The sequence below is a fragment of the Carcharodon carcharias genome, chromosome 8 (assembly GCF_017639515.1).
Source record: "Carcharodon carcharias isolate sCarCar2 chromosome 8, sCarCar2.pri, whole genome shotgun sequence".
NCBI classification, from domain to species: domain Eukaryota; kingdom Metazoa; phylum Chordata; class Chondrichthyes; order Lamniformes; family Lamnidae; genus Carcharodon; species Carcharodon carcharias.
The window spans coordinates 127,918,090-127,933,794 of record NC_054474.1 but is presented as its reverse complement, the minus strand read 5'-3'; the positions used below and the strand labels follow the sequence as shown (position 1 = coordinate 127,933,794).

The 15,705-nt window shown below is 40.4% G+C and overlaps 1 protein-coding gene across 11 annotated transcripts in view; it reads right to left on the bottom strand.

Moving 5' to 3' along the window:
* Positions 1–15,705, bottom strand: part of abca2 (ATP-binding cassette, sub-family A (ABC1), member 2) — a 592,304-nt gene that overhangs the window by 36,340 nt on the left and 540,259 nt on the right. For all 11 annotated transcript variants that reach the window (XR_005943747.1, XM_041193236.1, XM_041193243.1 and 8 more), the window contains 5 exons: positions 14,526–14,646; positions 13,303–13,481; positions 12,979–13,120; positions 10,910–11,044; positions 5,941–6,044 (listed from right to left, as the gene is read on the bottom strand). Coding sequence is in view for 10 of the 11 variants with exons in the window: in XM_041193236.1 (XP_041049170.1) it covers positions 5,941–6,044; positions 10,910–11,044; positions 12,979–13,120; positions 13,303–13,481; positions 14,526–14,646 (681 nt within the window). In the remaining variant the exon portion in view is untranslated. The remainder of the gene's footprint in view (positions 1–5,940; positions 6,045–10,909; positions 11,045–12,978; positions 13,121–13,302; positions 13,482–14,525; positions 14,647–15,705) is intronic.

Here is a 15,705-nt window from a genome sequence, read left to right as displayed (position 1 = left end):
AAGTGGATTCAGTTCAGCCAGTGCTTTTACAGAAAGGGTAAAAATTGGAAGTCACCAAGGTGGGTGGCAATGGATCAGCCATACCTGTCCTACTGCAGTTGATGGAATATCAGGGGTTGTGTATAAGGTGTGGCTGACCCCGTAGTGCCCATTTTGCATCATTGCCCAAGGCAAACATCTAGCTCAAAATGTTCTTTCAATCAGACCTGACTAGATTCAAGATACTCTGGTCTCAGACCAACAGGATGGTGGTTGAATCCACTTCACTCCTCAGTATACACACATCTTGTGAGACACTACAGCAGTGGTACGGAATTGTGTTGATACATTTGAATGCAAGCCCTGTATCTGCTATTTTAATTAGGGACCCTTATCTATCAGTTGTGGTTCAGTGGTAGCACTCATGCCTGAGTCACAAGGTTCCAGTTTCACGTTCCACTCCAGAGACCTGAGCATAAAATCTAGGCTAATACTCCAGTGCTGTACTGTCAGAGGTGCTATGTTTCAGGTGAAATGTTAAACCAAGGCCCCCTCTGCCCTCTCAGGTGGACATGAAAGATCCTAAGGCATCATCTTTCGAAGAAAAGCAAGGCAGAAAGTTTCCTGTTGTCCTGGTCAATATGGATTCCTTAACCAATGTAATTAAAACAGATTATTTGGTCATTATCACATTGCAATCTGTGGGTCCCACGAGGGTCATCATCAATCTGAAAGTTAACTCTGGCCGGGATTTTCCAGTCCCGTCGAAGTCAATGGGCTTTTGGCTGGATCCGTCAACCGGAAAATCCTGGCTACTGTTTCAGGCCACAGATGTGGCCTGACCTGCTGAGTATTTCCAGAATTTTCTGTCTTTATTGCTGTTTGTGGGACTTTGCAGTACACAAACTGACTACTGCTGCGTTTCCTTCATTACAGCAGTGACTACATTCTGTAGGTACTTGATTGGCTATAAAGCGTTTAGGAATGTCATGAAAGGTAGTCTATTAAAGTACATCTTTCTTTAAAAGGGATTTAGTGCTTGTTCAAATAATGGACAAATGAAATCATACAAATGTTCGGAGATGTCTGTTATTAATATCACAGGGCACAATCTCACCCCAAAGAACAATGTGCTGAGTAAATATTACAAAACTGCACCTGACTAAGCATTTCAATTAAATAAAACAGTTACACACTTTTAACTCAGTTGAACAGTACAATTGGGTTGTTCCTAGCAGTTTTGCAAACCGAGCCTGCACAAAAGACTATTAGAATACCAGCTGTAGCCAAAGGATAAGCAAAATTGGAGTGGCAATAAGATCAAGACAACTAAGTGGCTGGCAGGTTTAATTAAGACGTTTCAAATATCCCAGTATTGCAATTAATTATCAAAGAGTCAATTCTTGCTCTAAATGAAAGGGAGAATTTTAACAATGGTTATTTTGCTGCCTTCACAAACCCCCTGCTGGATTTTTCTGGAACAGTTTTAGTTTCAGAATAAATCACCTAGTTTGAGCCTAATGTGGCACTGACTGCTCTGAGTCCTGATATGCCTCTCCTCTCACGAGACAGCACAATACAGTCACTGCAGCAGCTGCCCAAGGTACAACAGTTCCCAACACTTCTCTCCCTTCACTGTTCAATAATCATGCAAATGCCCGTAAGTTGTGCTTAGATACTGAACCACTTAAACAGTGATTTGTGGTGTTTGATCATATTTTGATACGATTCCAACTTAAGCTCGTTTTGAAATTTTATGCTCTTGTAAGGCAACCAGATGCATATTTGGTAATAAATATGATTGAAGATTCTAGGCAAGGCTCTGAATTATAGGTTTGATGAGAGAAATTTTTAAAAAAAATTGCAAGGCTACAAACGAAATTCTCCAAATCCGAATAATAGAGGAATTTCACCTGTTGAGTCAGTATAAATCAGTCTCCCTCTATTATAGGGGTAGTATGAAAATATGAACAAGAAGTGATCAAATACTCTGTGGAATAAGATCAACCCTTTGCAGTCGGGGCAGGGAAAGTGTCAATCATAGAAAACATCCGGTGAGGTGGAGTACTGTGAGTGCAGCTGTAGTCAGGTAAGGTAAGGATTCAACTTAACTGTCTCTGGGGTTAAGCTGAAATCCTAAAGGATATTTCCTTAGGGCAGCAACCTGCGGATCCAGAGCTCACGCAGCTTTTGACCTTGATTAATCAAACCCATTTAATGGTAATTAAATAGTTTCTTTTAGTTTCTTAAACTTTGATTAACATTGTACTTGTGAAAAAATAGTCACTGTTGGTTTCCGTGTTATCTAGGATGGCCATTTCTTGCGTGCGCAGAGCCATCTGTTGTGCATTCTAACTTGGCTGTGGAACCCGATTGTAGTCCTGCTTGTAAATCTTTGTACGGCTGGGAGGAGTCAACTGATGGATTGTAAACGACTGCTCCCCAGTTTCAAAAATTGGGTTATAAAGTCCATCTGCACATATGTTAAACCATACTTTGCTGTCAACAAATTCACCTGGCAACTTCTTAGCTCTTAGTGAATGTCACTGTTTTCCCCCTTCCCTGAATGCACTGAGGGACTTGTAACCCACAGCACAGACTACAGCACTGCTGGCATTAAGGAAAGATATCATTAAAATTCCACTTGGGAATTGTGCCCTCTAATGTATTTCGGCGAACTTCTCGCTCATAAAACACAAAAGCCTGTTGTTTCACTTTAAGCTCACACAAGCTAGACACTGAATTGGCCATCCTTCCCAGAATGCACCAAAGAGTGCAGCATTCTCCCCTCAAGGGAATATAAAGCGATGTTGCAAGATCATTTTTCCACAGTTCAGAAATGTTGACAGAGGATTTGTTGATGAGCAAACCATTAAATTATGACATTTAAGTGAGGTCGACTTTCTTAACAATGAGAACCAGTTGCACAAAAGTTGGCCGGTGACATTATAGTAATTTTGCAGAAAGTATAAAAATCCAAAAAACTAGATGATTCAAATATTTGGAATGTTCCTTAGAAGAATACCTATGTTATTTGAAGCTCTCTGTTTCCTAAAAAGAACAGATTACTTTTAGGCTATCAGCCATTTTGAATTATTACTTGGAAGCTACATCAGATACAATAGCTTCTTTGGATTTCGGTGTGCCAGTGAGAGGTTTTTGAAGTGTGCATCACAATGTGTACACTAGAAATACCCCAAAGTCATCTCCTTCTCTGGAAAAAGACTTACAATTATTTTTCCATTTATCTGATGAACCTAGCCATTTAACAAATGTTAAATGTTAATGTTTGTTGCTTTTTTTAAACTGATGATGAAAGATACTCACATATCATAAAATAATATAATAATTCCAGTTTTTCTGGTCTCTCTAGAGAAGCTCAAAGAAGAGAAGGTTAAGAGGAAGATTTCATAGAGATCATAGAGCCATTACGGCACAAACAGTTTTGATGGAGTCATGAAAGAAAGCAAGACTTGTATTTATATAGTGTAGTTCATGACAACTGGACATTTCAAACTTCTTTACAGCCAGTGGTGTATTTTTTGCAGTTGTAATGTAGGTAGATAGGAGCTGTTTCAACCGGCAGGAGGGTCAATAAGAAGAGGATACAGATTTACAACAATTGGCAAAAAAGAACTAGGGTGAAAATGAGCAGGATTTTTTTCCCCGCAGTGAAAGGGTGTTGAAGCAGATTCAGCAGTAATTTTTAAGAAGATATTTACATGAAAAAGAAAGGTTTGGAGGGCTATCGGAAAAGAGCAGGGAAGTGGTACTAATTGAACAACTCTTCAAAGAGCTGACAAACATATGACGGGCTGAATGGCCACCTCCGCTGCTGTATAATTCGATGAATTCCTGTTCCTCTTGATTGCCAATCAAAGGGTATTTTAATTCTATCGGTCAGTAATATTAGGCAATTGCATCGGGGAAGAGTCTGTGCTATTTTATCTACAAATGCTGTAAAAATCAATATTTAAGAAACTTTAAAGATGTCTTTGAAATTGTGAGGCTGCTGCTGCTGCTTGTAGCTACTCTTGCCAGATGATCTGCTCTCATGGTATGTCATGCCCGTCTGCCTTGCGCCATCCTCACAACCACTGTAGCTTGTGTACAACTACTCTATGGCGTCTGTCATCCAACTATATGTCTAGGTTGGCCCCTCTTTCTGTTCCCTCCACTTTGTCCTCCAGAAGAAATCTCTGTAATTTTTCAGCTCTGATCAAATGATCGAAATACTGACATTTTATTTTCTGAATATCACTTTTTAGAATTCTTTTAGTTCTTGCAATTTCAAGCGCCTCTTGATGATCTTATGGTCTATATGTGGAATTTTTAGCACAAGTCTTAGCATCCGCATTTCAAAGGCCTCTTTTCCCCCCCCACAGGTCTTTATTTATTGTCCAGGTTTCTGAGGCTGACAGGATAGAAGGTAACATCTTGAGTTTTTTTCTTGTTACAAGCTTCAGTTTTCTTGTTGTTAAACATCCTTCACCTTCACAAAATTATTTTTCATTTCTAGCCTTCTTCTAATTTCAGCATCACATCAGCCATCTTCTGTTGTCATTTGTCCTAAATAAACAAATTTATCTACTTTTTTCAGTGTGACACCATCCACTTCAAACTTCATTCTAATTTCTTCTAATGCATTCTTTCTGACTCCCACTGTTTTTATCTTTTTAGTGTTCGTGCTCAATCCATTTTCTAACCTTCTAGATTTTACTTCATCTACGATATTTTGTTGGACTTCTTTTGATTCTGCAAGTAGTGCTGTGCCGTCAGCGTACCGCAAGTTTGTGATTAACTTTTAAATGCCCTCTCAATGAGGGCAATTAGGGATTGACAATGAATGCTGGCCTAGCCAGTGATGCCCACAACCCATGAACGAATATAAAAAAAAAGTTTATGTTCATGCCTCGAATTTTTACCCTCGGAAGCACATCTAATTCTCTGAATATTTGTTCTGTGTACAGTTTAAATAATCTTGGTGACAGTACACTGCCTTGGCATGTCCCTCTCTTCACTTGAAACATGTGATTGTCCACCTTCTAGCCTGAGGCTTCCTATTGGTCCCAATATATGTCCTGGATGAATTTCACATCTTTACTGTCAATGTCACATTTCAACAGTGCATCTATTTGCTTTTGGTCATAAACACAATCGAGCGCTTTTTCATAGTATATGAAGCATATATGTTCTTGTTTACTTCTAGATATTTATCAAATATTGCTCTTAGGTTAAATATTCTCTTTCTTGTTCCTACTCCAGGTCTAAATTCAAACTACGTTTCACCAATTTCTGTTTCAATTATGTTATTATTTCTTTCTATTATGATTTTCAAGATCAGTTTAATGAGATGGCTCAGTAAGCTTATAGTTTTAAAATGATTGCACTCCATTGCTTTAGGTTTCTTAGGTAACATAAATACTTAATGTCTCAAGTCACTTGGAATGCATCTTTTGGTATATATTTGATCACACATTTCTATTATCACTTCTATTCCTGTTTCTCCAAGGGCTTTCAGATACTCTGTTGTTACTTCATTTATGTCCGGAGCGTTTCCTATACTCATCAATTTCAAAGCATTCTTTACCTCTAATATCACAACGTTTGGTCCATCGTTTGCCTCCATATCTTTAGGAATCCCTCAATTTGGATCATCATACAGTTCGCTTATATATTCTGTCCATCTTTTTGCTACTGCATCCCCTTCAAACAATATTTTAACATCTTTGTTTTTTATGCGCCCACTATCTGTTGTTATCCCTTTCTGTCAAAGATTTCACCTTCTGGTGCTTAACCTTCATTTTGTGATTTATTTCTAGCTGTAATACTTCATCACACATCTCATTACACCATTTCTCTTTGGCCTGCCTACGTGCATTCTTTCACGAGACTAATCTCATGGATTTCCTGTGAAGAAAACATACAGTGGCAAATTTGAATCCAGGCCGTAAAAACCACCTATGTGATGTCAGCACCACTGAGCGTCCAGTCTTTATGATATCGAGAATCAGGTTCCATAAAAATCTGCGTGCCTTGGGATCCATTCCTGTTGTTGGCTCATCCTGAAATACAACCGAAACAGTAATTTACAAAGTGCAAAATTAATCCCCTCTGCACCCTGAAAATGTGCAGAATCAGATGCAGCAAGGCCTGTTGCCTAGGGGTCCTAGGGAAAGCTGCGTAATATACATTTATCAAATATGTAGGCCCAATATGGTGTGGGAGCGAGGGGTCTGTCCCCCTCCTATTCTGGCACTTTCTCCTCCTTTGATAATCACACCGTGTCCCACCCCTCTTGCCTTTCACTTAAAATCCTCATTTTCTACTACCCACCCATAGACTATAAAAGTTTTCTTACCAAGATATCTTCACTGCTATCCTCCCTCAGGCTCTGCATGGAACAACTTCTCAACCTCCAATTGAATTCATCATGCTTCCTGTCCTCCGAGTCCACGGCCCTAATCTCGCCCTCCATATAAACTCCCTAGCGCATCTTCACAGCCACTCCCCTGACCCTGCCATTTCACGCAACTACTCACACCGTATCAGTCACAGATAAGGTCATTTCTGATCACTCCCTTTTAGTGCTCTCCATCCACAACCCTCTTCCTCTCCAAACCTTACTTTCTGTGTCTGCCTCTGGAAAGAAGCTACCCCAACTCACTTTGAATTGCAATTTCAAAATCCCAAAATGCTAGTCTTCAGACCTCTGCTCATCACAATGTTTCTTCAGTTCCTGATCTCCTCAAACACACCCTCCCTTCCATCTTGGATGCCCTAGTTCCAATTAAAACCATTACGCTCTCTTACTCTGACCTTTCCCCAAGAATAGCTCTCATGTCTGCTCCCTTAAATCCAAAGAGATCAGACTTGAGTGTTTATAATAGACAACTGATTTGGGCCATTCGCTACCAGATCTAACTCGACCACATAAGATCCTCCTCTTGTCTACCAAAACTGCTCCATATTTCAGGGTTATCATGGGATGCAAGGATAACCCAGGGCTTCTTTTCTCTACTGCAAACCGTCTTCTTTAACCCCTCTCCCCTCACCTCCAACAGGAAGTGTGAGGAGCTTATGGGATTCTTTGTTATTTAGGTTGAGACCATTTGATCAGCTGCCTTTGCCACTGTACCCTCACCTTTCCCTAGCCTATTGGGCAAACTTCCTCTATGATTTGACACCTGCCCTAGCCCTGAACTCACACCTTTCTCTAATTTCTCTCCTTTCTCCACTCATACAGCCTTCAAGCTCACCTTGTCCACGAGACTCATCTCCCATTCCCTTGGCCCTATTCTCACGAAACTTCTGCCCATCCAACTTCCCTTTTTGTCTCCCCATGTTAGTTGATAATGTCAATGGTTCTCTCTCCTTGGGTACTGTCCCCTCTCCTTCAAATCTGCCATCATCATCCTTCTCAACAAAACAACACTGGAACCATCCATCCTTGCTAACAACTGCCCCATCACCAACTTCCTTTTCATTTCCAAAGTCCTTTACTGTGTTGTTGGCTCCCAAATCTGTGCCCATCTTTCCAGGAACTCTATGTTTTAATCTGTCTAATCAGTTTTCTGCCCCTGCTGCAGTATTGAAATGGCTCTTACCATTATCACACAAGTTATTCGTGATTTTGATAAGGTTAAACCATCAGCCTTCATCCTTCCTGATCTGTCTGTAGCTTTTGACACGGTTGATGACACCATCTTTCCCAATGGCTCTCCACAGTGACATCTAAAAACAGTTTCAGATTCCCCACAGGCACCCTGGGGATACCCAGCTCTACCTCACCAGCACCTCCCGACACTGTCCCTAAATTGTCAGGCTGCTTGTCCAGCATCAAGTACTGTTCCCAACTAAATATTGGGAATACAGAAGCCGTTGTCTTTGGTCTTTTCACAAACTTTGTTCTCCAGCCATTGAGCCCATCCTTCTCTCTGGCAACTGTCTGAGGCTGAAGCAGGCTGTTTGCAACCTTGGCATCACATTTGACAAAGATGAACTTCCAACCACATATCTGCACCATCATTAAGACTGTTGATTTCTACTTCCAGAAAAATCACCCAATTCCACCCCTGCCTCAGCTCATCTGCAGCTCAAACCCTCATCCATGCCTTCGTTACCTTGATACTTGACTATTCTAATGCAGTCCTGGCTGACCTCTCATTTTCCATCCTTTGTAAACTTAAGACAATTCAAAAATCTCCATGCCCTAATTCCTGTCAAACACAGTTAACCTATCACCCCCATGCTCGCTGACCTACACTGGCTCCTGCTTAAGCAATTCCTTGAGTTTAAAATTCTCATCTTTATCTTCAAATCCCTCCAATCACTTTGCTCCTCTCTATCTCTGAAATCTCATCCGGCCCCACAACCCTCCAAGGTATCTGTAATCCTCCAATTCTGGCCTCTTGGGCATTCCCGATTTTAATCACTATCACTGGGGACTGTGCCTTCAGTTGCCTAGGCCCTAAGTTCTGGAATTCCCTTCTTAAAACTCCACCTCTCACCCTCTTTTTCCTCCTTTAAGGTACTCCTTAAAACCTAACTCTTTGACCAAGCTTTTGTACCCTAATATCTGCTCATGGTGTCATTTTTTTCATGATGTGCTAGCGAGCATTTTACTACATTCAAGGTGCTACGTTAATTGTTGGTAATATTGCAGGCTGAAGTTCCCATTTATCAAGGTGAAGTGTCATCAAGGGTTTTGAAAATTCTTTAATTTCCCTCCGAATCTACTGTAATTCACCTCACTTTGCCTCCTTAAAAGGTTGGGAGAGCTGAGTGCGGCATTCAATCATTCTGGGCTATACTTACTCTTTATCATGAAGGCCCCAAATGAGATAATAACAGGCTATTTAAAAAAAATCTTCCCAATATTATATTGCCACTCAAAGGGCAAGTTAATTCCACAAGTCAGTAAAATTAAGCAGTCACACAGGGGAAGGGGAAGGGTCAGGGCTTTTTTTATCAATGAATAACAATCAACATTCAAGAAGTTGTGAATACATCTTTACGGTTGCAGAACTAATGTCACGATTTTCCTCTGAGGAAAATATCTGGTGATAATTTTGAATCTGAGCTGAAAGAATAGCCAAGGACAATGAGATCACTTGGTAATACATTTGGTAAACAGTGCACTGTAAGGATTGTGTAGCTGCCATAGGAGTTCTGACATGAGAAATGTAAAGACAAGTTTTGTCTATGAAAAAGCAAGGAGGTATGATGAACCTTTATAAAACACTGATTCAGCCCCAACTAAAGTAATGTGTCCAATTCTGGGCACCACACTTATAGGAAGGATGTGAAAACTAGAGCGTATATAGAAAATATTTATGAGAATGGTTCCAAGGCTGAGGGACTTCCGTTGCAAGGATAGATTAGAGAAGCTGAGGCTGTTCTCCTTGGAGAAGAGAAGGTTGAGATAAGATTCGATAGAGGTATTCAGAATCATGAGCGTCTGAATAGGGTAGGTAGGGAGAAACTGTTCCCAATGGCAGAAGGATCGAGAACCAAAGGACACCAATTTAAGGTGAACAGCAAAGTAACTGAGAGCAACATGAGTCAAATCTTTATTACGCAGCTGGTGATTAGAATCTGGAATGCACTGCCTGGGAGTGTGTTGGAGGCAGGTTCAATCATAGCTTTCAAAGAAGAATTGGATAATTATCTGAAGAGAAAAAATTTTGCAGACTATGGGGTAAAGGCAGAGAAGTGGGACTAGATGAGTTGCTCTTGCAGAGAGCTGGCATGGACAACAGGCAAAATGGCCTCCTTAGAATCCCACCAGAGGGGGCAAGTTATGCTTTGCTATACTGACCATTTCTCCATGACCAGCAACTCATCAGTATGTAAATAAACTTGGATCCCTTGTCTAAAAAACTACTGTAACGATTCTATAATTCCACTCTATGATTCTAAGTTTCTGCACACCTGGGAGGGACATATGTGAACTAAATCTTCAAGTGCAAGATTTGGACTTTCAAAAACACAATACAGTTTGCAGTCTAGTGACCCATAACAGTAAGTTTCTGTCTGTCATTGTGGGATGCACATATGCATGTAATTAAAGCAACATCAAAACCACAGAACAAAATGAGCTTATTCCCTTCCTTTTGTTTGAGAGAAAAGCCACGCTGGCATGAAATGTTCATTCTCATGGGAGAGACAGAATCGGTAATTGGTATTTTAGAATCATTAAACTGGAATTCTTCAATGGACACCATTGCTCATAGGGGTGAGGAAAACAAGGTTTATTACAAAGTTGAATGACATATCTCTACATTATTGATTACACATCTCACATGGGCTATTAAGGCAATGAACAATTGTAAATGGGAATCAATTATGTGATGAAGGGGGTCAACATTTGTGTAGTTTGTATGACAAAGAATCGAAGCTTATTTACATAGTGATGAGTTGCTGGTCGTGGAGAAATAGTCAGTATAGCACAACAGAGTCCCACCAGAAGAGGTAAGTTATAAGTCAGCAGGAATATAAACGAAAACTGAGCATGACTGAGCTACTTGGGGATAACTACAAATCCTGGATCACTCAATATTTTAGAATGTTGCAGCATAGCCTGCTGCCATCTGCATGCTGCTGTCTGTACTGACACCCTCAGAGTGCTATCTTCAATATGCTCCCATCCTCTTACACCTTTCATTTCAAATCTTCCTCTAAAAAGTATCTTCCACTTTCCTTATAAAAGCTATTATAGATTCTCAACCCACCATGATTTCTCATATGCCATTTCACGCCCGCATCCAGACAAATTCTGTCAAACTTTACACAATGTATCAGTTTCAGTAGAAAAAACCAGGCACTTTGTGAGTACTCTCTCTCAGTGCATCGGCCTTGTTGGCATATTTTTGTGAATCTAAACACAACTTATCAACCTGCTGCAGCCCAACCTGTTTGTAATTCTTACCAGGAAAATTAAAGAAGGGTAGCCAATCAGAGCAATGGCAGTAGACAGCTTCCGTTTGTTGCCTCCACTGTATGTTCCCGCAGGCTTGTCCGCATATTTTGTGAGTTCCAGTTTATCAAGTGCCCAATTTATAACCTAGAGAAATGGAGTCAAGAGGGTAAAAAGTACTTTTAAGTTTTGAGCAGAAAAATAAATCCCTGTCCACTGATTTTTAAAACCAATGTCGGTGACAAGCTCTTCTAAGTCAAATAAACGAATTAATAAACATTTTTCTCTATATTTAATAACAAAACCACCTCATTATGCATCCTTTCTAACATTTTTATTCCATTTTCCACAGCAGCCACATTGGCCTTGCCAATCACTGTCTAATTCCAGATGGCTGTGTGTTGTGGGCATATGCCCAACCAAAGTCTTCTTACAGAGAAATATTACAGCTAGTTGTTAGAGGGCATATTTATGACTGAGCTGGATTTAAACTCACATCCTAGAAAGAAAAAGAAAAGGGTAATTACTCATCATCTGAAGCATGTAGTTAGCTGCCAATTTAATGTTCATAGTGTGGGAAACAGGATCAGGGTAGAAATAGCTAGGAGTATGTAAGCCGTCACTCTATGTCTATCTAAAAGATGATGACCCTGGTGAGATTTTAAAGATTTATTTGTGTGTTAGCTGGTGCCTAGGAGTGAACAAAAGTGTTCTGGTAATATTTTGACTGGAACACAAGGTGGTCTCATCTGTCCCATTATTTATGCTATAGATCCTGTGGAGCTGCTGAGGCAGATTTACTTCATCTTTGTACTCCACACATTTGATGTACAACTTAATCATCACTGAAGATAATATAACTGCTGTGGTTTCAAACCCTGAAATAACACTACAGGAAGATATCCTCTTGTGGTTTTAAGAAGAAAGTTGTAAATCTCTTTACCTTCCACCCCAGAGTTTAGGAGGCAGAGGCCTCTGCTCAAAGGAGAGCCAGAGAGATTTCTGTTTCTGTTAAGAATAACATCTGCAATCCTCCATCAGATTACTCTCCATTGGCATCACAAATTAAATGGAATCAATTGTTGTGCAATGATGAAGAGTAACTTCTTTACCCTGTAAGTGGTCAGAATGTGGAACTTGCTCCCACAAGGAGTAGTTGAGGTGAATGGCATAGTGAATTTAGGGGAATCCAGGTAAGCATGGGTGGGAGAAAGGAATAGAAGGATATGCTGAAAGGGTTAGATGAAGGAGAATGGGAGGAGGCTTGTATGGAGGATAAACACTGATATAGAATAGTTGGACCCAATGGCCTGTTTCTGTACCATAAATTCATATAACAGACACCTGCTACACAGTAAAATCTGCTCTGCAACTTGCTTTGACGCAAGTTTACACCAAATGTTCTGTTTCCCTCAAAGCGTCAAAGGACTGCAGTAATAAACAGCTTTGTTGGTAAGCTTTAATAGGCCATAGGAATTAGAAATTCTTCATATTTCAGTGTATACATATGACTTGGCTTGTGACAAGTATACAATTCCTGAGGCAAAACCCGGCCATAAATATATATGACCACTAATGGAAGAGGAAAACCTAGAGGACCATTTTTTATTTGCTTAAAGTACATCCTGAAGTTTATGTATAGAAGTATTTATTTGTAAAAGTGCAGCTTGTTGTTTAGAAAAACAAGTAAAATTCTTGCACCAATGAGGAGAGTTGGCTTTGTCTCCAGGGCAAGCCAGTGACATCACTAACAGTTCTCTACATTGCAGTCAGGGTCTTGACGTGGACTCACTTGAGAATCCATTTATTAAAAAAGAAGATTTTGGGAAAATACTTTGCACTAAAGGAATTTAGTTTGAGTTCCCTTTCCCTTTAATAAATAATACAGTGACCTAAGGATATTTTGACCCATTATGTTCAGTAGGTCATTAAACTCTTGAACTTAAACACAATTAAAGCAACAAATACTCATGTGAAACATAAATGCTGGCATAAACCAGTAGGTCTGAATGGCCTGTTTCTGTGCTACAAATTCTATGTGATACTGACAATTGATTTGAAACCCTGTTCCCAACTCTTACCCTCTCCTCATCTTTCCAGGGGACTCCGCGTAGCCTGGTGTAGAGCTCCATGTGTTCCCGGGCGGTCAGCTCATCGAAAAGTGCATCAAACTGTGGACAGTACCCAATACTCTGCTGCACTTTTAGCAGGTCCTTGAGAATACTGAAACAGACAACACACAGGAGAATGAATGCCATGCAGGGCCACCTGGCATGGTGGTGAGGAATACTGAACTTTCTCCTGTGAAGTTCAGGCCCTGAATAGATGACTGGAAGCTGATGAAGGCTCAATGTATCACTGTGTTTTTCTTTTTCTCGTTGTACCAAGCAACTCTTATCATTTACCTGTTTCCATTCACAAAGGCCTCGCCACCAGTTGTACTCTCGTCCCCTGTCAGCATCTTGAATGTTGTTGTCTTCCCAGCTCCGTTCACTCCCAGTAACCCAAAGCATTCTCCAGGACGCACACCAGCACACAAGCGATCCACTGCCAGGATCCGGCCCATCCTACGTGACTTGTACACCTGTAGGTGTCATGGATAGAACAAGACTGAACACCTTTTCTGATTGGCTAATGATCAAACAAAACCAGCAGAACTCACGGCAGCATTAAGTGTTAGCTAAGAATTTCTATACCCATTGGAAACTTAGCAGATGTGATCTAATCAAACATTTTGGAAGAAAAATCACATTGTATTGAAACTCTACATATAATCAGAACAGTCCCAGGGTAACTTGTTATCTCAACTGTGTCACAAAATGATGCAGCATAGAAGGAGGCTATTCACTCCATCATGTTTGTGCCAGGTCCTTGAACTATCTAATTATTCCCACTTCCATGCTCTTTCTCCCATAGCCCTGCAAATGTTCTCCCTTCAAGTATTTATCCAATTCCCTTTTGAAAATTATTAATGAATCTGCTTCCATCATCCTTTCAAGTAGTGCATTCTTAACCATAATTACCAAAATAACCACTGCTTATTTTTTATTTAGCCACACAGAATTACATAGAATATACACAGCACATAGACAGGTCATACAGCCCAACCAGTTTATTAATGTTCCACTCAAACCTCCTTTCCTTCCCAATTTTGCAATGTTGCCTCTGCTATTTATTGAAAACTACCTTAAATCTGTATCATCTGGCTACCGACTCACTGCTACAGAGTACATTGTCCCCTTATTTAGTCCATCAAAACTCTTACAGATTTTGAACAAGCTGTTGAATCACCCCCACTCCCCTCCCTCCCTACGCCACAACATTCTCTGCTCAAAGGAGAATTAGAAAGATTTCCATCCTGTCGGACTTGCCATCCTGCAGATAAGACTTTAAACTGAGGCTCTGTCTGCCCTCTTGGGTGGAAGTAAAAGAGCACAATTTCTAAGAAGAGGGGAGCTGTCCTTAGTATCCTGGAGAATACTTATCCCTCAACCAACATCATTACAACAGATTATCCAGTAATTATCACATTGCCTGGAATGCCTTCAGGCTATGAAAGGCATTGTGGAAATGTGAGACTTTCTTTTAAAGACAGAATTTTCAAAGCTCCCATTCCACTTTGTTTTACCTTTGTCAGGTTCTGAATTTTAAGAACATCGGTGTCTGCATCTCCTCGCAACACACGTCGCCTCTCATTCCCCACATCAATATCGTCATCTTCTATTGGCTTGTTAGAAACTGGTAAGCGTCTGTTACACAGAAGGAATTAATAATTAAAACAAATACTTAAAAACAGACACAATTACATATCTTTATTATCATGGTGCACACATTATACACCAGTATCTTGCTCAACAGAAGCCATGAGATCACAATATAGGTTTGGCTGCAAAAGTCCTCAGGTCCACATTCACAAAATTAACAACAGACCTGCTATGGCACCTGTCACTTCTTCAATGAGTCTAATATCCCTATATCACTGCCACCTCGCTCAACTCATCCACATTGTTAAATTATCAGATTGCTTATCTGACATTCAACATTGATGCTCAGAAATTCCTCCAAATAAATAATGGGAAGGCTGAAGCCATTGTTTTTGGCCCCCACTCCAAACTCCATTCCCTAGTTACTGACTCTATCCCTCTCTCTGGCAACTTTGAGACCAAACAAGCCCATCGGCAACCTTGGTGTCATGTTCAGTGCCATATTTGTGCTATCACTAAAATTGCCTATTTCCACCTCTTTAACATCAGCTAACTTCACCCATCTCAGCTCATCTGTTGCTTAAATCCTCACTCATGTCTTTATTACCTCTAGTCTAGACTAGTCCAACAAACTTTGCCCTCTGTAAACTTGAGGTCATTCAAAGCTCTGATGCCCATGCCCTAACTTGTATTAAGTCCCATTCACTTATCACCTTTGTGCTCGCTGACCTAGTTGGCTCCGAGTCAAGCAAGGTCTTGACTTTAAAATTCTCATTCTTGTTTTCAAATCCCTCCATGTCCTTACCCCTTCCTATCCTCTGTAATCTCCTCCAGTTCCACAACCATCAAGGTATCTGCATTCATCTAATTTTGGCTTCTAGTATCTATAATTTTAACCGATCCACCACTGACGGCTGTGATTTCAGCTGCCTAGGCCCTAAGCTCTGGAACACCCTCCCTAAACCTTTCCACCTCTCTATCTTGCTTTTTTTCTTTAAGACATTCCTTAAAACCGTTGGCCAAGGTTTTGGCCATCTGGCCTAATATCTCTTTATGTGGCCTGGTGTCATGTTTTGTTTTATAATACTCCTATGAGTTTCATTA